At 43.2% G+C, this 25,480-nt stretch overlaps 1 protein-coding gene across 2 annotated transcripts; it reads right to left on the bottom strand.

Annotated features, from left to right (window-relative positions):
* Window positions 1-1,009: 1,009 nt before the first annotated feature.
* DUSP14 (dual specificity phosphatase 14) lies at window positions 1,010-18,521 on the bottom strand. Of its 2 annotated transcripts, none has more exons than XM_069481053.1 (3): window positions 18,464-18,521; window positions 3,613-3,700; window positions 1,010-2,332 (listed from the first exon to the last, which is right to left on the bottom strand). In XM_069481053.1, the coding sequence occupies exon 3, from the start codon at window positions 2,238-2,240 to the stop codon at window positions 1,644-1,646; it is 597 nt and encodes a 198-aa protein (XP_069337154.1). In that variant the 5' UTR covers window positions 2,241-2,332; window positions 3,613-3,700; window positions 18,464-18,521; the 3' UTR covers window positions 1,010-1,643. The 2 variants fall into 2 exon arrangements, with proteins under 2 accessions (XP_069337154.1, XP_069337155.1); XM_069481054.1 differs by lacking the exon at window positions 18,464-18,521 and adding an exon at window positions 16,777-16,829 and having other exon boundaries at window positions 1,048-2,332.
* Between the last annotated feature and the right edge of the window lie 6,959 nt (window positions 18,522-25,480).

The raw sequence follows: 25,480 nt of genomic DNA on the forward strand, positions 1-25,480 counted from the left end.
ATGATTGTTTTGGGGGTCTTATTCAAAGACTACTGGACTTAAAGAAGGGTTCACACTAAAGCCATAGCCTCCCTGGATTATTTTGTTTTTATTGTTTTTGGATCATATGTTAATGTAGCAGTTGTTGGTTCCTCTGATTCCTCACAGACAGTAACAGTAGTTAATTTTAATTTTTTTTCATTTTAATTTTCCTATTTAGACAATAATGATGCATGTTTTTAAGAGTGGGCAAGTGGCATAAAACAAGAAAAGGTAGAATTTAGATGGAACGTCATTGCTACAAACCAGGTAAAATCTGGAAGATATAATTTGTCTAAATATGTAGCTACTGGCATATTCATGGCTTCCTGCCAAAATAGACCAAAAAATCTAAGAAATCATTGCACTGATAAGCAAGCTACAATCTACTTGACCAGTGAAGTAGAATAAAGCAGTGCTGTGACAATGGTTCTCATTGTCTGGGCAGACTTCCAGGCGGCTCTCCTATCTGAAAGTAAGGGGCAACCTGGTAAACGCCAGTGGTTTCCCAGGAGTGAATAGAAAAGAGCTCATTAAACTTCTGCCACATCCCCGATGACTTGTGCTGTCAAATTTACTAGGAGCAGTGAACTGGATGACATTTCCAAAGTTAAACAAAGGAAGCCATTGTTATTTGCTTATAACTTACATTGAGGTTCGGGTTAGGGCATTCCTCTATGAGTTAATAGGCAGAGACACACCTTTTGTTGAAAACCAATTCCTTTAGGAGAGGATTCACTGGTTTGGTGCACTCCACTTACCAAGAAAAAACTGAAAACAGCACCTTTCATCAGAGTGTACATCCTATACTATTTTCTACTGTTCCAGTGTTGTGAATGATATATCTGCCCATCTGCAAGAATGTGAAACACTGACATGATTCGGCTGGGGTAGTGTTCATAATTGTCACAAGAGCCATATTGTAGCATAATTATTAGACAGCATCTTTCTTCCATCAACACACACCTTGAAATTATTAGTAAAAATTTTAATGTTAAGCAGATATATTTATTAAAAATAATGCTAATATCCTGGGCACATTGATTCCAAGAGGGCTTTTGCAGATTTCATTATAATTACTTAACAGCTAAATAATAAAGGTTTATTTAACTTACAGAGTTACTAAATAATAGAGGGGAAAGGAAAGAGTAGGGCTAATCCAGTAGAGACTGAAGCTGGTATCAATCTTCCCTAAGCATCTGTTTGGTCGGCAGCCTTGGGCAAAGCTTGTCTCTAAAGGGTTAATCAGGGCCCTAAGTGATTTTTGCACTGAGCTCCTCCTGCACCTACCATGGTGGCAAAAGGCATGGGATTCAGAATAAAGCAAAACCAAACAGTTTATTAAACTGTTCAAATTGTTAAAAATGATTAAAAGCCAGTTCAAGATTTTCATAAACACTATTCCAAAATGTTAGTTTTAAAAATGTTCCTAGCAATGTATGCATTCCCCTTATGTCCCTCCCCTCCCTCCCTATCTCTTAAAATAAACTTGAATACCCAGTGTAAAAAACACTTGAGGGAGAACCAAAAGTCAACCATTTGAGAAGAAAGGTGAAGAGGGGAGCAGACAGTGTGTAGCAGATGCTGGCACTGCTCGGGGGCTGCTGATGCAGGCTTTGGTGGCGTTAAATCCCCCAGTAAGGCATCAGGTGTCGGGACTCTTTCTCATAAACGTCTGGAACTATGCCATAAGGCGTCTGTACCATTTTAACCGTTGACTTCCCAAAGAGCTGGCGCTCGTAGTCTATCAGCTGCCTCCAGAAGCCTACGTTGGGCCTGATGACAGGCCTCCGGGCCTTCACCCAGTTGTACGCCTCCAGCAGGCACACGTTGTGGAATTTCATCAGGTAAGCGATGCAGAGAGTGGCCGAGCGGCTCACCCCTGCAGCACAGTGCACCAGGGTGGCCCCATGCTTCCTGCTCACGCTGTGGATCTTGTCGGCCACGGTGTCAAAGTACAGTCCAATGGGGGCATGAGGCATGTCAGCCAGAGGCACTTTAACATATTCAAATTGGGGCCAGTTGAAATTGGGGATCTCAATGGTAGCATTAACAATGCAGGTGATGCCACGAGCCTGGAGGAGGTGCCGATTGGAGGCCACACTGCCTCTGCCCAGGAAGAGAGAGGAGGTGATTTGAGCAATGCCTCCTATGTCTCCCTCGGAAATCATCCGAGGGGCCATGAGAGTCCTTGGTAGCGTGCTGTGACCTCTGGAGCTCATGAAGACGCCAGCAATCACACTTGCATCGTTGGGGGCAAGACCAGAATGTTTTGTTTTCCTCCACCAAGGAATCCAAAATCACAATCTCTTTCCTGCAAAATACAGGGATCTGTCAGTACTTTATTTTTTATTTATTTATTTTAAGACAATGTCTTGCTGTCACCCAGGCTGGAGTACAGTGGGGCAGTCATAGCTCACTGTAACCTCAAACTCCTGGGCTCAAGTGATCATCCTGCCTCAGCCTCCCAAGTAGCTGGAACTACAGTCACGCACCACCACACCCAGCTTCTGTCAGTACTTTAAATGCTACTGATTCATCCTAGCTTTCTGCAGTGTTTGTGGAATGGAAGGTGAAAAGATTAAAATTATTTTTTATAATAGAGTACATTCCTTCAAGGATGTAGACAAATTATTTTCTATCAATTAAGAGGAAAAGTAGTCTAAGACATCAACATGTAAAATTAATGTAAAACTCAGTTCTCTGATGATTGTCAAAAAAAAAAAAGAAAAAAATGTAAATGGAAATAGTCATCCTATTATCCATCCTGTTTTTGGAAAAGTTCAAGACAGAAACACGCCCAACAGTCTTGCGGGGTCCTGCTCTTAATGAAGGGAGTGGTATTCCTTGGTGATGAGGAAGAAATCAGGTTTTCTGGTCCCCCATCGCCATGTCTTTTCATGCACTTCTTGCCTACTTGTCGGCTTCCACGGCTACGACGGCTGTTATTTTCCCAACCCTAATCCTAGCCATGGCGATCTTACAAAGGTATGAAAGTGATCTCACCTTAGGTAATGTGTTTGATGACCTGCCTTTATGAACTAAAAAGATACTGACTTAGATCAGGTGCAGAAAAGTCAGATCACCTTAGCCCTCTATTATTTAAAAGCAACTATTTCCCATCCTGTTTGTGACATGTGAACACTTTGGAAATCCAATTAGCTTTGCATAACTTGTGCTGTGGCATCTCCATGGAAATAATTCCAGGAAGGTCATGGTCTTAAAATTGTTTATTCCTATGAGTTAAATGAGCATTTTACCTAACCTGACCCTGGGTATAGCTAAATGATAACTTCACCGTGTTCTATCATTTAATTCTAAGCTCCAAGATGAATCCCACTGACTGAAAATCTATATTCTCTCATTTGTACAGCGTTTACTATAAAATGTCAGTGTATGTTAGTAACAATGGTTTCCTGAGATTTTGGACACACCAGTTCCTCTCATCACCAAATCACAATGCTTTACGGTCTGTGCCCAGTGGGAAGTGTGCTTGCTACCTGCACCCAGGGCACCACAGGGAAGCCAGAAGTGACTCCAGTCAGCTGAGAACATCCCCAGGTTCCACACAGAGGCAGTCCTGGGGCTACTCACTTGCTCAACAGTCTGGCGTACACTGGAGCCCTCGGTCTGGATCCAGAAGGTCCTGAGTAGTGCTGGTTATAGTGGTTACAAATCAGATCTGCAGAAAGACAAAGAACCAAGGATATGGCCAATCAGAAAGTTCAAAAGAATTCCTCAAGGGTTTTTAATACTAAACCAGGTTTGACTGAAATAAATCTAGGAAGTTGAAGGTGTGCTAAATATTTCTAGGTGTGCACTTAAGGAATGCACCAGTAAGAAATAGCAACCTCAAGCCAGGCATGGTGACATTCCCTTGTAATCCCTGTAACTTGTGAGGCTGAGGTGGAAGGATCGCTTAAGCCCAGGAGTTGGAGGGCAGCTTGGGCAACATAGTAAGACGCTGTCTCAAAAGAAAAAAAAAAAAAAAAATCAGCCTCAGCTTTTCGTTAATGACATATAACCCATGGTGTGACAAAGTTAAATATAGTTTTGGCAATTACAAACACAAATTTCCTTTTGAAAGAAGAAGATTCAGAGACCACAACATATCAATAAAATGTTAAGGCAATGCAGAATGCTCACTGGGCCATAAGGTACAAAAACTGAGCTAGAGTCTCTTCCATGTACCCTCAGTCACCCCAGCAGTGTGAAGGACTAGACCAGACACCACAGCGGGTAGGATAGTTAAGCAAGATGCAGGCAAGACAAGCAGCCATGTGACTATAACACGATGCAGGAGAGCGTTTACCAGGGAAGAAGCCTACGTCAGCTACTGGCGGGGCGTGGCCAGGAGTGATGACATTGCACATGGCAATGAGGACGTGGCTGTAACCATGAACACTAGTGCTCACGAGAGCAATCTGACATTTTTTAATTTTTCTTTTCCATGGTGGCCCTCCTTTTTTATTCATTTATATGATGATATAAAGAGCACCGTGAACATCATTAAAAATGTGTTCCTCTCCCGCCTGTTCCCCTGCCTTTCCCAGGTAACCATCACACTTTAATTTTTATTTTGGGGGCTGGGCATGGTGGCTCATGCTTGTAATCACAGCATTCTGGGAAGGTGAGGCAGGAGGATCACCTGAGCCCAGGACTTTGAGGCTGCAGTGAGCTATGGTCGTCGCACCACTGCACTCCAGCCTGGGTGACAGAGCAAGACCCTGTCTCTAAAAAAATTATTTTTTTACAGTTCTGTTGAGTGTTGAGATATAACTGACATACAAACTGATAAACAAGTGTACAGCTTGATGACTTTTGACATATGTATACACTTGAGACACCATGACCTCAAAATAATAAACATCTATCACCCCCACCAAAATTTCCTCATGGTCTTTTATAATCCCATCCCTCTCTTGCCCTCTAACCCCATTCCCACGCAACCACTGATTTTGGGTTTTTTTGGTCCCTGTAGTTTGCACTCTAGACTTTTATATAAATGGAATCCTACAATATTTTTTTTTAGTCTGGCTTCCTTCATTCAGCATAATTACACTGACATCCATGATGTTGGGTTATCAATAGTTCATTCCTTTTTATTGCTGAGTATTCTATTGTGTAGATATATACTAGGTAACATGATTGGTTTATTCACCTGACGGACATCGGGTTGTTTCTAGTTTAAACCTATCATGAGTAAAGCTGCTATGAACATTCACGTACAGGTCCTCTGTGTACACATATGCCTTCCTTTCTTTTGGTTAAATGCCTAGGAGTCAAGGGCTGGGTCAAAGGACATACGTATATTTAACATTTTACATTACTTTTTTAAAAGAAAAGTTTAAAAATAGTTACATCACTATAGCACAGTGGTTCTCAAACTTGAGCATGTACTGGAATCACCTGGAGGGCTTGTTAAAACAGATTGCTGGGCCCTCACCCCAGAGTTTGATTCGGTAGTTCTGGATTTCCCAGGTGATGGGTGATGCCGCTGGTCAGGGGACACACTTTGAGAACCAGTGCAGAGGGGGATGCTGTGGGGTGCTACGTAGATTCCCTTTGAGGCTGAGGCATGCAGGGTGCTGGTGCTGACAGCTCACAAGTCCCTCCCAGAAATTGCCCTCGTCTGAGGGAGCCGCCTCACCCAAGGTCACACCCCTCTTTGGGAGCCCACATCTGATGATTAGTTCATGCTGCAGGGGCACGGGGAGAGGTGTACAGGTGAAGTTGCATCATGAGGAGGAACGAGGGCGTAGTCACACAGGGCAGTGTGCGTGTACGTGTGTTGGATGTAAAATATAAACAGGGCAGGAACTTTTAGGTGAGAACACTTTTTCCTACAGCAGAACAGTCTCCTGCCACTTCCTAGTCTTTGCCTGGCGGAATCCTACTAATTTACAAAGCAAAGTCGCTGTGGTATTAAACATAGAATTAGGCCTTCAAACTGCTGGTTTCAAGCTCTCCTCAATGTGGAAAATCTGGAAGATGCTAATCAAATTTCCAAGTAGGTTATCTAGTTGTCTAATTTTTATTTTTTTTTTAGCTCATGTTCAAGTGAAAATTACTGTTGTCTAATTAAGAAGGACTCAGCCTTGTGTCCTCCCAAATAATCATGCTGTCTGGGAAGCCACTGGCCCTCCCGGGGCAGGGTGCCCAGGCTCACTGCGGAAGCCTGGCTTATTCTGTTAACTCAGCAGTGATAGGGTACTTGGTGCTGCAGGGAAAACAGATTGTGAGCCCTCAGGGCAGAATCCAAGTGAGACAGACACGATGCTCCATCCCTGCTGCTGCTAGTCCATCTCCTGCCAATAAACCTGCTTAAAATGCCAAAGCTGGTCCAAAGTTTTAGAAAAACAACTGCTGCCAGAGAGCACTCAGAGGGCACAGACATTACATAGATGCCCCTCTGACATAGCACACCTGACCCCCTTTACAGATTGGAAAATGCAAGGGTCAGAAAGGGTGAGAGCATTTCAACTTGAGAAGACAAATAAAACCAAGAAAAGATCCAAGGTATCCAGACTTTTCGCTCGAGACCACACACTGCTTCTCTGCATGACCGTGCAGGACAGCTGTGTTCCCATCACCTGCCCTACAGCGCTCCACCACCACCAGCCGGCGCCTGCGATGTACGAAGGGGGTCTTGGATCTGCACAAGAAGAACGTGTAAAATGCTGCTTCCCGAAAAGACTGAGTCCAGATGGGCTGAGCTGCTCCAGTTTCACCTAGTGCCAGAACAGGGAACTACTGCCACAGCCTGGTACACCATGCAGCACACAGAAAGCCCTCCTGACAGCAGGGCGACCTTGGCAAGGAGTAGTCCCAGAGTAGGCACAAGAAGAAGCCCTAGTTTGGTGCAGTTCTAAGATTAGCAGAACCTGATCCTAAAGAATAAAAAAACCCGTGGGTATTACATCATAGGTGCATGAAAATCAACTTAGTAAATGTGCCCTGGGAGATGGGGAAAGGAGAGTTTGACCCATATTTGAGGGATCAAAAGTTGCATGGCGCGCTCTGAGTGAACATGCCACTCCCATTCACTGGTCTCTGGCAGGAGGATGAGAAGGGAGAATGCTGCAGACTGTCCACGTCGCTGTCCATGGTGTTCAACTTGGCCTTCCCAAGTTGCTCTGGCAGCTGCATTTACTTCTTGGAGGAAAAAAATGCTTTCCTGGCCAGGGGAATGGAAGTGGGGTACCGTGAAGGACAGAAAGGAGGATTATCCTAAACCAACCCCAGGGAGGCTTGTTTGTTTGTTTTTTAACAAGCCATAAGCAACAGCTCGTCAGAGATGATGCTGTTCTCTTTGAATAATAAGCATCAAGCACTAAGTACTAAACAAAATGCAGAATTAGTGTCTTCCTAGGGGGCCTGTAATCTCAATAATGCATAAGCTAATAACCACCGACTGGTCCCAGCACTGAGGGCTCCTGGGATGCAGGCACAGCCCTGTGGTTAGCACTGGCATCCGGGCCTGCAGCGGTGATGACCGCCACGCACAACTGCTACCTGCATCTATTCTGAGCATCCAACCTGGTGCCATGGAGGCCACTTTTCTTTTCTTTTTTAAAAAATGCTGACAACCACTAGAATCACCAGGTAAAGACCTGACCTTCTATCTAATTCTATCTACTGCTTTTTCTTCTCATGGTGAACAAACAGAAAATGGCCACAATGGTTCTAGAGATGACTGTGTAAAATGATCTGACTGAAATATTTTTAGCTTTAGGAATTTCAGAGGGTCAGAGTACATACTGAAGGCCTACACTGTTACTTTTTTATACTTGAAAAGCTTATGTAAGGCCAAGTATGGTAGCTCACGCCTGTAATCCTAGCACTCTGAGAGGCTGAGGCAGAGGATCACTTAAGGTCAGGAGTTAGAGACCAGCCTGAGCAAGAATGAGACCCCATCTCTATAAAAAACAGAAAAAATAAGCTGGGCAAGGTGGCAAGCACCTATAGTCCCAGCTACTTGGGAGGCTGAGGCAAGAGGATTGCTTGAGCCCAGGATTTGGAGGTTGCTGTGAGCTATGATGACGCCACAGCACTCCAGTTGGGGCAACAAAGCAAGACTCTGTCTCAAAAAAAAAAAAAAAAAGAAAAGAAAGAAAGAAAAAGATGACAAGCTTATGCAATCACATTTTCACTTATCAAAGTAAATATCTATCTAGTTCTTTTATTTAAAAAACTCTTGAAGTCATTCTTTTTAAAATAGAAGCATTTTAGCCTACACTGTCATAAATAAATAAATACTACTTTTCTCATTCATTTTCATTATTTAATCAGAAATGCATTCTACTGGGGGAAAGTTAAAATAGTCAAATAAACATCTGAATACTTTATAAATGTTAAAATAATTGTTTTAAATTGTTTACAAATAAAAATAAAATCACAATGTGGCAATCTTGCATTAATATAAAATAACTTTTTTTTAATTTTAATTTTTTTTTTTTTTTTTGAGACAGAGTCTTACTCTGTCACCCTGGCTAGAGTGCTGTGGCGTCAGCCTAACTCACAGCAACCTCAAAATCCTGGGCTCAAGCAATTCTCCTGCCTCAGCCTCCTGAGTAGCTGGGGCTATAGGCATGCGCCACCATGTCCGGCTAATTTCTTTCAATTTTTTTTTTTTTTTTTTTGTACAGACGGGGTCTCGCTCTCGCTCAGGCTGGTCTCAAACTCCTGACCTCAAAGGATCCACCCGCCTCAGCCTCCTAGAGTGCTAGGATTACAGGTGTGAGCCACCGCGCCCAGCCTAAAATAACTTTCTGATAGAACATTAAGAATAAAATTCAAACAATGAGTAATATTCATATTAAAGTAAAATGAAGTAAAAGATATTCACAAATTGCTCTCAGTCACCTGGAAAGCTTTCGCAATTTGGCTAAAACACCTCAACATCTTCCACTTACGCTTGGAGGAGCGGGCATTTTTGCTTTTCCCACCGTATTAATTGATATGATAGTGTTCTGGGATGAGGATAAATACACACAATACACATGAAGCTAAAGACAGAGACCCCATTCTCGTTTAGCCACAAATACTCCCCCAGTGTGACATGCAGGTATAGATCAATTGCTTATGTAGTCGTGACCGGGCTGACCATTTCGGTGTCGCTGTGTGGACCACTGGCCCTTTCCCACTGTGTTCGCTGAGCCTAACAAAAGCCAGTCGCTGTAAGATACTAGCTAGCTGCTGGAGGTAGACTAGCCACGGCCCAAATTCGGAGATGGGCAGTCCACTTGATGAGAGCAGGAAAAAAACATGGCAGTATCGTGACACAGATGCACAGACTTCAAGTTTCATTCTGTATGATAAATCCATGGATTCTCCATGTTGGAAATAAAATGAGTCAAACAGGAGGGAGAAACTATCAATAACTATAAAAGGTGAAGATGTGCATTTATTTGGGTACCATGGGTCAATCTGTTCACATCTGGAATTGAATTTTTCAATTTGGTCCTCGCCCACCTCAGTGCCTACTTACCACTCATTGACACAGCAGTATTTTACTGAGTTCAAGCTATGTGTTCAACACTGTGCTGAGTGTTGCTGTAGACGGCTGCACAATGTATTTGCCAAAGATGGCCACAACAGTATCTCCCTCCCATCCCACATGGTGTTCTCACAATGTAATCTTGACACGCCTACCATCCAACGGTAAGGCTGATGTCCCTTCTCCCTGAACCTGGAGAAAGCTCTGTGACTGCCTCAACCAAGAAAATACAGTAGAAATGATGCTTCTGAGGCTAGATTACAAACCTCCCACATCTACCTTGTTCTCTTGGGACTTGCTCTTGGAACCCAGCTGCCATGCTGTGAGGGAGCCCAAATTTGCCCAAAAGAGCTACCACCACAGGGAGAAGCCATATTTGGATGTCCTGGCCAACAGCCCAGCTGAGGTCCCAGCTGATAGCCAAGATCAACCACTAGATATGTGGGTAGAGGCACTTCAATATGATTTTAGCTCCTAGCCATCAAGTTATTCTGAGGCTTTGAATCTTCCAGCTAAGGCCCTAAATATTGTGAAGCAAAGACAAGTTGTCCCCACTATGTGAGGTCCAAATTCCTGACCTACAGGAATCTATGAGCACAATACAAATAATTATTTTACACCACTGAGTTTTAGAATTGTGTTATGCAGCAACAGTAATTACAACAGGAATATTTCACCTTTAGGTGAAATGAGACACAACCCTGGACACTGAAGTCTGTGCTTGGTCAAATCACATTAAAAAACAAAGGCACAACCCTGTACTAGGATTTTATCACCTTAAAGAGAAGACACAAGTCACACATATAAAAACCACTAACAATAAGAGATAGACTAACATTAAGTGAACCAAATGACTGGTGCGAACTGGGTACTATACCAATGCAAAGAGAAGGCAGAGGATCAAAGCAAAATAAAAACAGCAAGGTGCTGAACAACTGAGTTGTTTTGGGGGAGGTGTCTTACAGATTGTACTATCATGCTTTCTCTCCAATCCATTCAAAACGTGCTGCCATTCTTGCCTTTCAAGAGTCTCCTTATTTTTAGATTCTGAACGAAGAATACAGGCCCTTTTCTATAAGCCCCTCACTACTCAAAAAGTGTGACCCAAGGCCCAGCAGCATCAAAACCACCTTCAGGCTTGATAAACATGCAGAATTTCAGGCTCTATCCCAAGACCTATAGAATCAGATGCTGCAGTTTAACAGCATCCCAGGTGATCCATATACACATTTTTAAAAAACACAGGTGCACACCTGCAGTCCCAGCTACTCAGGAGGCTGAGGCAGGAGAATCACTTGAGCCCAGGAGTTGGAGGTTGCAGTGAGCTATAATCATGCCACTGTGCTCCAGTCTGGGCAACAGAATGAGACCCTGTCTCTAAAGATTAATTTAAAAAATTTAAAAAGTGTCAGAAGTGCTGCTCTCATTAATCTGCTTCATCCTGTCCTTCTGGACTTGCTGAAGCAAATTCAAGGGCCTGTCCTGTGTAAGCAACGTGAGCATGCTCAGCCTCTCATGGGATGGTATCATTCTGCTGTTGGGTTTCCCAGATGAGGAATCAGAGGTAAACAGAGCTGAAGAGGCTTTCCCAGACTCTACACAGAAAATTAATAATCCCACTGGGAACCAGAACCCTCCTTCCTTGAGTTGTCCATTTGTTGATTAGTCATACAATCTGACCACAACAGATCAACCCATCCAAAGACTGAACGCACATTTCACTAGGCATGGTGGGGAAACTGCAAAGAGAAAGCAATTAAGGAACATAAGGTCAGTCTGATTGTGCTTTATATCCATAATCTGGATATTAATCTCTAAAAATCCTAAACTGCTAGGTATGAGATGGTCTTTGGGTGTAAAAAATCTGATAAAACTAAACCAAGAAAATGCTTGCTGAAGTCCACAATTACCTCTATTTATTTATTTATTTATTTATTTTTGAGACAGAGTCTCGCTCTATTGCCTGGGCTAGAGTGCCGTGGCATCAGCCTAGCTCACAACAACCTCAAACTCCTGGGCTCAAGTGATCCTCCTTCCTCAGCCTCCCGAGTAGCTGGGACTACAGGTGCACACCACCATGCCTGGCTAATTTTTCTATTTTTAGTACAGACGGGTCTCGCTCTTGCTCAGGCTGGTCTCAAACTCCTGAGCTCAAGCAATCCACCCTCCTTGGCCTCCCAGAGTGTTAGGATTACAGGCGTGAGCCACCGCGCCCGGCCTACAATTACCTTTAAACCTGGTTGGTGACAACTGGAAACCAATTTGAGAAATAGCCTATACAAATAGTATTTTAAAATCCTCTAGGAGTAAATGGTAAAAATTAAATGTGAATTATAGATGCTTGCTTAATTGGTAAACTTTGATTTAGATAAGTCAGAATATCTACAGGCAGAGTACTTTAAAAAAAAAAAATCACCCATATCAGCAATAAAACCCAGGTAGGTATGAGTTTGCCTCAAAATTGCCAAAGTCACTACTGCCCTCTGAGAAGCAGGACCACAATCTCAGAAAATGCAGTCTTTTCATAAATAAGATCTCAGTCCTTAAAAGTTCATTATTACTTTAAGGAAAACAAAGAAAGAATTTATAAACTAGAATGCTTGTTAGAGTGCAGATTCCTAAGACCCAACCTACACCTAATTAATCAGAATTTCTGGAGGCGAAAACCTGGGAATTTATATTTCTAGCAAGTAGTATTTCTAAAAATATATTAAACTGATACTGTGGAAAAGATAAATATTATCTACTGTAATTTCTAGGAGGATAAATGGAACAAGAAACTCAATAAATGTAATTTATTTTTAAAGAAGATTATTTCCAAATAAAATAATACAGCAGTCATTTGGCTTTAAGATACAATCCATTACAAAAAGTTCCATTTCGTTTCCATTTTGGATCATCTTTGGCTGAAAGTTTGTATCAAGTAATTGAAGCTCTATAAAACACTGACTATTTCTCTAGTGTTTGTTAATAAGAGATATGTGAAATGATGTACAACCTTTAACCATGAAAGGGTTCTGTTCCCTAAACACAGAACTGATGTGACAGTGCGAAATAAAGGCTAGTAGATATTTCTGTGTCCTTTTGACACTCAACTAAAATGCAGTTTGTATGACTCAAGGGACATCATTTTAAAAAATGCACTGTTTGATTTTTAATAAATAGGTATTAATATTTAAATAAAGTGAGTTGGAAGAAAACCTATCAAATTCATGAGAGTGATTGTCTCAATGGAGAAGGAGGAGAAGGGGCCGTAGGAAGCTTTGACTTATAATGCTTTTTTTTTTTATAAAAGACAAGACAGATAAGTATGACCAATGATTTTGAGCGGTGAGTAATGATGTTGGTTAATTTGCTCTTTGTAATTTTCCATATGATTTCAATTTCTAAAAATAAAAAATATTTTAATAGAGAATGAACAACAACTAGCTGTCAGTCAAGCCCCCTCTGCAGCCTCTGGCCTTGTGCCCACCGATGCACTTGACACAGGAGCCAGAATAACAAGTCGATTTAGTGGGAGAGAAGTCAGCAAGGACACCAGGGAGGCACAATGGCTAAATTAGCAAAATGCTTAATTAGAAATCTTAACTTCAAATTTGTATTGAATTGTATGCTGACAGTACTCTCCCAGATTTTATTTTCAGCAGTGCTTCCTTAAAACTTCAAGCAAATTCACTTGAAGGTTGCTCTCTTCCAGGAGGGGAGAGCTGGTGCTACAGGGCTCTCTGCCACGTAATGCTTGCTCGTCAGCAGAAGCAGCGTGCTCTTGTTAAAGAGTGTTCTCGTATGTACCCACAAACTCAAAGACCTAAGGAGTCAAAAAACCTGCCATGGGCCATCGATGCTGAAACTGTTCCAGGACAAAGGCAGAAGTAAGCCCAGCAGTTACATATGAATTTCAAAAGAGACTTTTTGTCCACTGAGACTTCAAGATGGCAGGGGGTGTGGAAAAGCTGACCGAACTGCAGCAAACTGGACCTGCAGTCGATCTCTCTGTATGAGCCAGAAAGGGCAGTGCCAAGGTGAGCCGGGTAGGCTGCACAGACAGGGCCTAGCCAGGGCTTGCACTGCCCGTGCCCTGCAACAGGTGGGAAATGGAGCTGCTCGTGAATGCTGCCCGCTGGAAGGCCGAGAGGATGTCAAAGAACACAAACAGGATTCCTCCTGCCATCACTCAGATTTAAGAGGTTCTGCCACTACTTTTTAATTCCTCCTCCTGTGGGTGCCTTTTCTTGAAAACTTCTAATTTATATACATGTGGTTTCTAAAATGATGATTATTTTAGAGAATCTGAAAAAATCTTTACTATAATAAGCAAAAAGTACTTGTAATTTATGTAAATAAAGACTGAAAGTAGAGTAATTTAGCCATTTTCCAAGATGCCTTACAGAAGAAATAAAAAAGAACTACAAATCTCACATTCTTTTGGCTAGTGTTCTTCCATCATCCCTCCAGCTAAGAAAAAAGAAAAAAGGATCCACCTGAGGGTACTCTGTAAACCTACACAACTGTAGAACATTCTGCTCTAAAGCCAGACTGTTAGCACATAATACTAGGCACATAGTAAGTACTCAGCCAACACCTGAATTTAATAACTGTCCTCAGGTGACTTGTGCTTTTCTCCCCCATCCTCTTTTGCTCTTTCTTTTACACACACACACACACACACATACACACAACCAGCTAGCTTTAAATCCAGCTGGCAAAACCAAACATGGGTAATCAAAGTTAACTTGGCAACTGTTTGTTCAGAAGGCAGGAATTCTATCTAACTCAGCTCTAAGCAGCCCGAGTGTATGTAGTCCCAGCTACTGCCTGTAATCCCAGCTACTCCGGAGGCAGAGGAGGAATGATAGATTGAGCCCAGGAAGTTCAAGACCCTCCTGGGCAACACAGTGAGACCTTGTCTCTAAAACAAACAAAAATCTCAGCTCTAAGCTACCTTTACTTTTTCACACAAAGGAAGATTTGGGGGGAAAAGTACATTTTAAAGGTTGTAAAAGAGCAATTTATTCCTGCAGCAAAGAAGCTGTGGTTACTGTGAAATTGCCAAGGCAGGCGGCACCAGGGTCTGTGCTCAGTGCTCCTAAGGGAATATGCAGATACACGAGTGCATGAGCCCCGTCCTCGAAGGTACTGTCATAAGGACAGGCCTCCCTGCCCGCACACATCACACACTGACTGCCCTACACATTTAAGGCTGGACACAGTGCAAGCATTCACCAGAGGCAGGATTTACACAAGAACTTAAAAAGACTTCTAGGTATCAGACACTTTTATTTTCAGTACTCCATTTTGCATATTTAAATTTTCCTGTAACTACTCATCTATTTAAAAAAAAAATAGATTGATGGAAGGATCTATTAGGTATTTCTCAACCAAATGCAGTGAAAAAACCATTTCTGGTGTTTGAATCGTTTGTTAGTCCAAAAAAGATAAATAAACAAGAAAATAAATATAAACACACTGGTACATGATGGGCCAGGGATAAGACTACCTAGGTGACATTCAATTCATTCATTCAAGAAATGTCCAAGCATATTGTGGTTAAACAGCAAATACACTAGATTATAAATCCAAGGGTGACACTACTGAAGGAATGTAAATTGATACAACCACTTTGAAAAACAGGCATCAACTAGTAAAGCTGAAAATATGCACACCTGACTCAGGACTGCTCAAAATTGCTCCAGACCAGAAACAACCCAGATGTCCATCAACAGTGGGTGGATAATCTGCAGTACTTTCATACAAAATTGAACTAACTACAGTCACAGGCAACGACATGGATGAACTTTAAAAAATAGCATGCTGTAGGAATTTAAACAAAAAATTATATAGGTGTGGGTGTATACATTGATGCCAACTGAAAGAAAGAAAGATCCAAAAGAATACCTACTTTGATTTCATCTGTACAGAAGTAAAAACAGGCCAAATGAAACAATGTTGTTTAGACGTTTATATTTAGGGGGTAAAAACTATAGAAAAGGAAGGAAGTGATTTCCATAAAAGTGGTTTCTGGCTAAGTGACCTCTGGGGGAGGAGCAGAGGTTGTCCTTAGGAAAAAGGAGGGGGAGGCGGCTTCTTAGCCTGCAAGATGGTTACACTTCTGTTTTCTTTAAAATAGTTCATCAAGTTATCCATTTGTTTTATACCTTTTTCTGTACATTATACTTCACAATTTAGAAGGTTAAATAAATACAATGTTGATTTCCAGGAATTTAGAACCATTGCAATTCCAGCCAATCCTCTCTGAATGTCACTGTTAGCCGGTCGGCTTCATAAAGGTCAGGGACGGACCTTATTTGTCTTTCTCCCCAGCACTCAGCATAGTACCTTTAGCAATGGTAAAAGTCCTCAGTAAATGTTTAATATAGAAATCTATAAATTCCTGACATGAATTTTAACTCATTCATTTCCTGAAATTACTGATTTGAACTGTGCCCACATTAACACTCTCCTTTCCTTTCTTCGTCTTCATCCCAGTGAAGCTTTCATAAATAATAAAGCTACCACCTTAAATGTTAGCGGTGTTAAGTTTATACTTAGGCCTTCGTTGCTTTAGCAACTCTCCCTGCCTTCCCCTCCCTTTGATGCCTAATTATAAGCAAAGGAAGACAAAACACTTTGTAGGTCTAGATTTTTTTTTTTTTTTAAAATAGGAAAGTTTTCTTCTGTACCTGAGAGTAAAGCCCAGGATCGTAACGATTCAACTACTCTGAAGTCAAGAAGGGGTCGTTGGCCTGTTGCCTTGAGAAATACCACCATGCTATCAGGATTATTAAAATTTTACAATCGGTAAAGCAGGCTACCTGTTCTGGACAGAAGCCAAATCTCTATGAAGAGGCCCAGTCGATTTTAAAATAATTTCAGTTAAAAATTGCTTTGTACAAAAAGACATTTATGACAATGCTTAGAAAATTCTAAAAGGATACACATAAACCGATAAAAATACCAGCAGTTATTTTTGAGAAAGATGTTCAGAAGAAGGCTTTAACCTTATTAGTTTAGTTTAAATTTTTTACACAGAGAATGATTAACGTATTTCTCGTAACACTGGGAAAAAGCATTTTTCATCCACCTTGCCTTAAAACAAAATCCCAATTGCAATCTCACCCAACAGATCCCTCTCTAAAGTCCATCTTTTTAAAATGCTGAAGTTTTAAAGGATTTCCTGGACTTATATATACCTGGCCAGTTTTTTATGATATGAATATACATTTACGTCATTCTATTAAAGAGTATTACAGAATTCATACCTGCAGTCAACCAATATGAAAGATTTCAGATGAGAACAGCACAGACACGTTCGACACTGACGTTTAAAAGACTTGGAATGAGGGAAACTGTCTCCAGTTTTATGGGGGAAAGCCAAAAATACCAAGCAACTACCTCTCCTCCCCCAAGCGTCAGAAGATGAGTCAGAGCTGGAGGCAGGAATAGGGCCCATGTGTCAAGCCGCCTGTGCAAAGCTCCTGCCTACCTCCTCCCGGCAACTCTCTTCCCTCACCCAGGCAGGGGTCTCCGTCCCAGCCTGTCCCTGATGTGAATTCTCAGCTGTCTCAGGCGAAGAAGAGGTGGTTATTCTTTCTGGAGCTACTTCATTCCCAGCGTTTCTCAAGGGAACCGAGACTGGGGGCCTTTATGAGTCTACAACAAGTAACAATAACCAAATTGCAGCTCAAGGGAGTGGAGCTTCCAGAGTCCAGACACACTCACACAACTTTGCAAAGAATATAGCACCTTTGTTCCTTTCATTTTAAAGAGCAGGAAGGAAATAAGCAGACAGAAGTTGTGACTTCCAGTGTCACTTAACTTCGTGGCAGATCTGAGTCCCATGCATGGAGCTGCTGCTGGCTGGCCGTGGCCTTTTAATTGATCTATACAACCTCAGGGAGGATGGTCCAACATTCCACCAGATTTCTGAGTGGTCTTACGCAATAGGCATTCCAGAAAACATTGGGTTAAATCTCTTGGTCTATATTCCTTTAAGGTTAGTGAGAATCCAGAGTTAGCTCTTTGCCTCCGTTTTTACATCTGTAAAACGGGAAGGTAATGCTCTCCACCTACCTCTCTTATAAAACTATAACGAACAGCTAACGAGTTAACACATGCTAAATGCCTTGAGGTCCTGCCGGATGGAAAGAACAAGGTGGTTTAAAAACAAAAAATCCCTACACAGTAAAACTGCATTTGTAAACTCACTCCTCCTTCCCTTGCCTCTGGGATGCCCAGTTACCACAACACTGGCTGGTACCACTGGCAACATCCACCTAAATATAGTTATACAATCCACTTAAAGCGGCTACAGCACGCAACTCCTTTCACACACAAACAACAACTCAACTTCGCTGTGGAGCAAGGGTACTTAGGGGAAATAAAAAGACACGTTAGCACTGTGCACACCACTCTACTGCCGCAGAAAAAGACTCAAGTTGAATACTTGGCGTCGCTGAAAGTCAAGTTGCTTCTATCAATGCACCAGAAACCTTTGCAAGACGCAAAAAGCCGCCGTCGGCTCCAGAGCGAGTGGATGCTGACCGGCCGGGTGCGGAGGCCATGGCGGGGCTGGAGAGCAGAGGGGTCAGGGAGGAGGAGGGGAGAGGAGCAGACGAGGATGCCTGCCACCGAGCGCAGAGGGCCGGGGTCCCGAGGTGGGCACGCCGGCGGCAGCGGGGAAGCAGCAGGGGTGCGCGCCGAGGCTCGGCGAGGCGGGGCCGGGACGAGGGGCGCTGCGGAGGGCCCGGCGCCTCTCCCCCGCCGCCCCGAGAAGGCGAGGACCGCCGGGAGCAGGTGGGAGCGCCAGCACAAAGTTTCCAGAGACGAGGGTCGCGCGGGCCTCGGAGCCCGCCAGAGCCCAGGGGCCCAGTCGCGCGCAGTCCCGCCCCGCCTGCCCCCACCCCCAGCCGCCCACCCGCGAAAGCCCCCGGGTCTGCGGCCCCCTACCGGCGCGGCGCGGCTTGCGGCTGGGGCTCCGTCCTCCCGCGCGGCTCGCGGCTTCTGCGGGCTGGGCGCCGCGCGCCCCGCCTCCTCCCCTCCGCCCGCGCCCGGGGCGGGCCGCGCGCACGCTCCCTGCGCCCGCCGCCCTCTCCCGGGGGGGCGCTCGGGGCTGGGGGGGACGCGGGGGACGCGCGGGCGCTGGGCGGCGCGCCTGCGCGCTGGGGCTCCGCGACGTGCGGTGCGGCCCGGACGCACCCCGGGACCCTGCGACCGCCGCTATCCCCGGCGACCCTCTGCTGGGGGGCCCGCGTTGTCTCTTCACCTGTCCCCCACACACGACCCCCGCCTCCCCACTGCGGCGTCCACCTACAAGCTGGGCTGAGGCGGGGGTGCAGGGGTGCTGGACGGGGGGACTTTCTGGATTTGAGAGGATTAAAGGCAAGGAAACAATACAAATAAAGCTGTAAAGACCGCAGTTAGTGACTAATCGCCGCCTTTCACCCCACCCCCACCTGCTCTCCGGCACCGGAAAGCCCAGGAGTTGGGACCGGACAGCCAAGGGAAAATAAACCTCTTGGCAACTGTTGGATGAATTTTGCTTGAACAGGTACGGGCAGTTGCTAACAACTGTGGGAAGCTATAGCGCCAGAGACGAGAAGAAGGCATACATGTAAAATATCTGCACATCTTCCGCCTGCTCCCAGACCCCCAAGCCACCGCCACAGCGCAGGTGCCCCTCCGAGCCTCAAAACGCCAGATCCACAGCCCGTGCCTCCCAGGTGGGGCGGCAGGGTCTTCAGAGCCCAGGCTGGACACATGGATTCGTTAAGGGCTGATTTGCTGTGTCACCCTGAGGGTCTTTTTTTATTCAGGTCTGCCCATCTGTAGCAGTAGATGCAAATCGGACTTTTTCCATCACAACCCTGCCCTCCCTCCTGCCTCTGGCAGGTGAGGGGAAACACGGGGGAGGCGTAAGCGACTTCCTCAAGGCTCTGCAGTGAGTCGACACCTAGAGTCCCGACTCCATGCCCAGCCCTTTACTCACCAGACCCTGCTCCTCACCGTTGTAAATCGTTGGCCTCCGAACTGAACAAACGAGTAGTCATAGGTTTGGGAGGAGGGGGTGGTGGGGGAAGTAAAAACCGCGCTTTGGGTTTACATCTCTCATCTTCGTCAGCCAAAAGCTTTGAGGTTTTTTTCATGGTCTTCCTAATCTCCGCTGGCCAACCGGATTCAGAGTCATCCTGTGGGTGCTGGAATATCTGAAAGTTTTGTCTGCTTCCCAGACAAAAATATAACATCAAAGGCATTTAGTGATAATCCTGGGAGAGCCCAGACTAGAGAGATTTATTTTTGCCTTGATAAAGAGAATCAAAGCTTTAAAATTGGGCAAAATTAATCTATGAGAGAACAAAACACAATACAATTGAGGGTAAAGCACTAGGAGTTCAAATCTTGCCCAGGTAAGGCATCTTCCCAGCACTAAATTGTTCCATCAATTCATCTAGTGACTTATTTTTGACATGCCAATATGAAAAATAGCAAAATCTCTAATAGAAATTATTGTATGCTGCTTTCATTTCTACACGCCCCCTCCCCCCCAGGAATTGTCCTTCCTTCAGTCAATTCAATGACTCAGCAGCACAAATAGATATATCCCTCTTCAGATTCCAGTTTGTTTGTTACACAGAAGGCAGGTTTCCAGAAGAAGCTCTAGGTAATGACAAGGAGCTGGGCAATTTCATGGATTACGGGAACTAAGCCTACCATGAAAAAACATACCCTCATCAGTGAAGAAGAGGGAGGTGTGCTAAGGTAGAATTTGTGTTGAGTGTGATATGTGTGTAAAAATTTAGAGATTAAGAAACGTAGGAATGGAGCCAGGCGAGGTAGCTCACGCCTGTAATCCCAGTACTTTGGGAGACTAAAGGGGGAGGATCGGGCCCAGGAATTTGAGATTAGCCTGGGCAAAATATTGAGACCCCTGTCTCTACAAAAAATAATATTGGCTGGGTGTGGTGGTGTGTGCCTGTACTCCCAGCTACTCGGGAGCCTGAGGTGGGAAGATTTCGTGAGCCTAGGAGTTCAAGGCTGCAATGAGCTATGATGGCGCCACTGCACTCCAGCCTGGGGTGATAGAGCAAAACCCTGTGTACAAAACAAAACAAAAAAAAGGTAGGAAGAAGTGCTGAAGTCAGTAAGACCATTTAATGACTGTACATATGTGCCTGTGGGTAGGGAGGTGCTTCATGCCTTTATAGAATGGAAGTTCGTGTTTATATACGCCTCTACAAAATAAAAAGCAATTTGAAGGTATTCCCTTCTAGATCAGCAGTCCAATAGCAATTTGTGTGATAATGGACATGTTCCGTGTCTCCACTGTCCAATACAGTAGCCACTAGCCTCATGTGGCTACTGAGCACTTGAAATGTGGCTAATGTGAATGAGGAATGGATTTTTAATTTTTTTCTATTTTAATCGACTTAAATAGCCACAAGTGGCTAGTGGCTACGTTATTGGACAGCACATTTCTAGACTATAAATATGTGAATTTCTTATAGTTGTCAACTATTTTAGTGTAGAACCATTTTAGGGGCTGCTATAAAACTACAGTTTGTCTGTGGCCAGGGAGGGCTTAGGTCCTCCTGATTCCGACTAAATAAGCAGTGCAACTTTGCAGAATCAGAGCTGATCTCATTAACACAGTAAGTAGAGGGCAGAAACTTCTACTTTGCTTAGCTTCTGATGTCTGCTTTTCCAAAAATATTCTCCTTAATTACTTGGGCAATGACTGCTCCTTACATTAATCAGACTTTTATGGGTCCCTCAGAAAGAATAGTTGCATCTTCCGTTTGTATCATTGCCTCTAGTTAACAAATTGGTAACAGCTTTGATGTATCTGTCAGAACTGGTGAACAATGGTGATCAAGGCGCCCCAATCTACAGAAGTTTGATGTTGGGGTGTCATCAGGTCTTGTGGTTCACAGATGTTTGCAAGGCCTGCTTGCTAGTGCCTGTAATACCAGATTATATGTCATTGATGGTTATAAAAATCCAAATCCCCTGAGAGAAGTAAATCTTTAAAATATACCGTCCTTTGGCAGGTTTGAGAGAGACAGTGGACAAACACCAGGTATCTGGGAGAAAACCCTATAATTGTGGAAAAGATTAAAAAAAAAAAAAACTAGCAGGATAGAAGTCTCAAAACACATTTCATCTACTACAGAAGATTTTCAAAGGTTTGTGCTATTTTGTAAGATTGTTAAGGTAGCACCTTATGTGACTATTATAAGGTTTAACTAGATTTAATTAAAATGTAAAATACTTTAAACTTCTATTTTCATAATTTTCATAGTTATAAATTTTTCCAGTAATGTCACATTACCCGCCCCCCCCCAAAAAAAAAGAGAAATAAGAGAAAAAGAATCACCTAATTTTATTCTTAACAAAACAACAATTAGCATCTGGATTTCTTTCTGGTCTTTTTTCCATGCAAGATTTTTTAGTTTTCTTTACACAATTACAATCATGCTATACATACAGTTTTGTAACCTGACATCAACCTTCTTGAGCTAGGCATCATAAAAGGGAACATTACAACATGTCTAGTATAACTAGGTAATTTAAAATCTGTCTCTGAAATTTTCTGCCCTTAATTCAACCCTAGAGCTGTGGCAATGATGTAGTGCTGAGAATTTCAAGATAAACAACATCCTTGCGAAAGGCACATCTGTCTGTTTTAACATTTGTTCTGTGTCTTTCAGATCTTAATGTCCCTTTGAGATTTTTTGCATGATGTGAATTGTGTGGTGCAAGAAAATCACGTGCTTGTTCATACATGACTACAGTTAAACTAAAATATCAAAGGCTCAATAGGACAGAAAAAGGGAGGCATTAGGTGTGTTATACACCTTAACCCATTTAATCTTCACTAAACTCAGGTAGATATTCTCAACCACACTTTAGACATGAAAAGGTAAGAAACTTGCCCATAGTTGCATTATTATTAAATAGCTTAACAAGGATTAGTGCTCAGATCTTTCCAATATACCAGGCAGGTAAACAAGCCAGTAATGTGAACAATCCCTACTTCTTCCTCAGTTATTTGCTCTATAAACTCATTTAAAAATGAAAGTTTTTAAAAATTCTGTTAACAACTAGAATATATTCATGTATCTGAGGAAAAATACTTTTTTTGTTGTTGTTTTTAGAGATAGGGTTTCATTCTATCACTCAGGCGTATTGGAAGACAGTGGTACAATCATAGCTCGCTGTAACTTTTAACTCCTGGGCTCAAGTTATCCTCCTGCCTCAGCCTCTCAAGTAGAGTAGCTCGGACTACAGCAATGCACCACCATGCCCAGCTAATTTGTAATTTTTTTGTAGAGTTGGGGTCTGGCTATGTTGCCCAGGCTCGTCTTGAACTCCTGGTCTCCAATGATCCTCCTGTTTTAACCTCCCAAAGTGCTGGGATTACAGGCATAAACCACAGTGCCCAAACATGGGGAAAATATTTTTTTAAAGAAACCTTTTCAAAACAGGGAAATGAAGAAATATTTTCCCCCAAGAGTTAGTTAACTCTGGTAGTTACTATACCAGAAATGGTTAAGAGACACTTTTTTTTCTTGCCCTTTGTGAACAAAAGGAGATAGACTTTTGAAGACAAACAAGGTAATTAATGATGTTTTGCATAACCTCCTGCAACATCAAGGAGGAAATACCTGGTCCTATTAAGAGGAATAAATGTACAACTAATCCCAAAGCCCGGAGACTTCCCTCTGGTTATAAATTGTTACATTTTTCACATCAAGCCACTGACTATGCAAATGAAGGAGCAGAATGTGAATGGAAGGGTAGCAGAGGCTCCCAGATTGGTTAAAAGGCAACATCTATCCTACAGTGTTGCTCATCTGCTCTTTGCTTTGCCAAACCAACAGTGGCAAATCTGTTACAGGAAGTTGAAAGACTCACTCAAATAATTCTTCACCAGACCAAAGATACATGAGTTGTAAACATTCCCTGGATGCAAAGCCTGTCTCCAGAGCTCTGGAGCAGTGTCTGGCTACATCCTGGATGCTAAATAGGGGTATCATCTTTCATCAGAAGGCCTCTAAGCTTCTGGCCCCTACATCCATCCCATCTTGCCATATGTACTAGAAATCCATGGCTTGCCTTCCCCACCTTCTAGTTTCCATGGAGATGCAACAGTTTGCCCCCCCCACCCCCCAGTCATGGTTATTTTTAACTGGAAAACTCTGAGCCAGGTCACAGCTGGGATCTGGATGATGCAATGACGTCTATAGCCACCCTTCTCTCCCACAAACGCCTTCTTTTCTGCAATTGCTGGAGGCGGAGGCACTCCTGGGAGATTTTGCTCTCAAAAGCGTTTTGCTTTGCATCATGAAGTTAAAATCCATGCCCTGTCTTAGATCTGACAGGTGTCCTGAATCTGAAGCTATGCACGCCCAGAACAAGGCAAAGATTTTCTTATGGGGGTGGAGAGCCAGGTAAGGTTGACACTGTCATTGCCTATCTGTGGCTAGAGCTTAGATAAATGTTCCTCCCCCTATTAGAGAGGCTTTCTCAGCAGCAGTTTCCCCTTGGTTAAAAAGGGGCTCCTAACAAGGGATATTGTATGGAAAAGCTATTACCCTGCCTCTCCAAAGCGAACAAATTACCAGGAGAATAAGGGTCAAAAAACTGCTGCCTCCTCCTCTGCTGCTGAAAGCTCAAATTGGTCCACCTATCTGCAAGGCCCTTGGTACTGGGGAGCTACTGTCTTCAAGGCATTTCTACACTTCTCCCTCCTTTTCAATAATTTTTTGGGAAAAGCTATTAAATTACCCTGAAAATTGCCCTTTTCATCTTTGACAACTTCCTAAGATTAGAAACTGAAATAAAAACATTAGTTTTCTTACTGGGGACATTAACTGGGCACACTGAAATTTAAGTTCCACAGCCCAGGTTCCAATGATTTTTTTAAAAATTTCTTGATGTCTTTATGTTTTAAATGAATTCTCTAAATGAAGGGAGATAAATGGGGGGAGGTGTGATCAAATCACTAGTTATCTATTGTTCAATGGGAAAAAAGAGAGGCTTAGGTCACTGTGAACAATTTCAGAAAGGGCAATATACTTGGCAGACAGCTTTCCAAGGAGAGGAGAGATGCATTAGAAGTGTCATGAGCTGGCAATTAGCTGTCAGTTCACTGAATAAGGGTGATAAGATGACAGCATTTCAGCATTTTTGCTTTAAGAAAGTGTTGGTTTCTTAAAACTGTGAGGTCTTCTCCCCTCCACACCTCCTAAGATGCTGATTCTGTTCAACACAACTCTGGACCAAGGCAGGATTATTTAAGCCACCCAGAAGTTTTTTGCCACGCGAGACCTCAGAGGAGACCAGAGCAAGATGAAAAAAGTGTTGATTGGTTTAAGAACAAGAGATTAATTAATTCAACCAAATGATTAGTTTGGTGCCACAGAAATTCATCCCCGTGCTCCAAGGTGAGTGCATCAGACTCAATTACCCAGCCCTAAAAGACACAGAGCAAGTCTGGGCTGGCAAAGTTTAACTCAGCGTTTTCAAAGGCAAGGGAAAGTTCGGTAACTGTCAGGGCTACCTCTGTTAAATCAAATTTTTTGTAGCTCTCAAGAGTTTTGGGTTTTAAACCTTTTACTGGTCACTGCATTCTTATCTCCACTTCCTTATTTATTCCTACTTCAACAGGAAAGGGGGCCTATTACATAATGCATAACAAGCAAGTAACTCATTGTGACAAAAGAATTATGATGTCAGATACAAGATATTCATCCTTCCCTTAAATACCTATGTGTCTGATTTGTAAGCTTGGTCAATCAAATCAAAGGGCGACGGATATCTTTCATTGCAGTACACCTCAATTGCTAGAAGCCAAGGCAGCAGGCAAACAATGAACAGAACTCTCTGCCATCAGATATGGAAACTGGTTTTCCAGACCTCTCAGAAACTGTTCACTCTTGTCCTCCTCTCAAAAGCAGCACACTA

This window comes from Eulemur rufifrons, chromosome 9 (genome assembly GCF_041146395.1).
Source record: "Eulemur rufifrons isolate Redbay chromosome 9, OSU_ERuf_1, whole genome shotgun sequence".
Lineage (NCBI taxonomy): Eukaryota > Metazoa > Chordata > Mammalia > Primates > Lemuridae > Eulemur > Eulemur rufifrons.

What these genes read in the sequence shown, in the direction of transcription:
- DUSP14 (XM_069481053.1), bottom strand. Translation starts at nt 2,240, where the DNA reads ATGAGCTCCAGAGGTCACAGCACGCTACCAAGGACTCTCATGGCCCCT.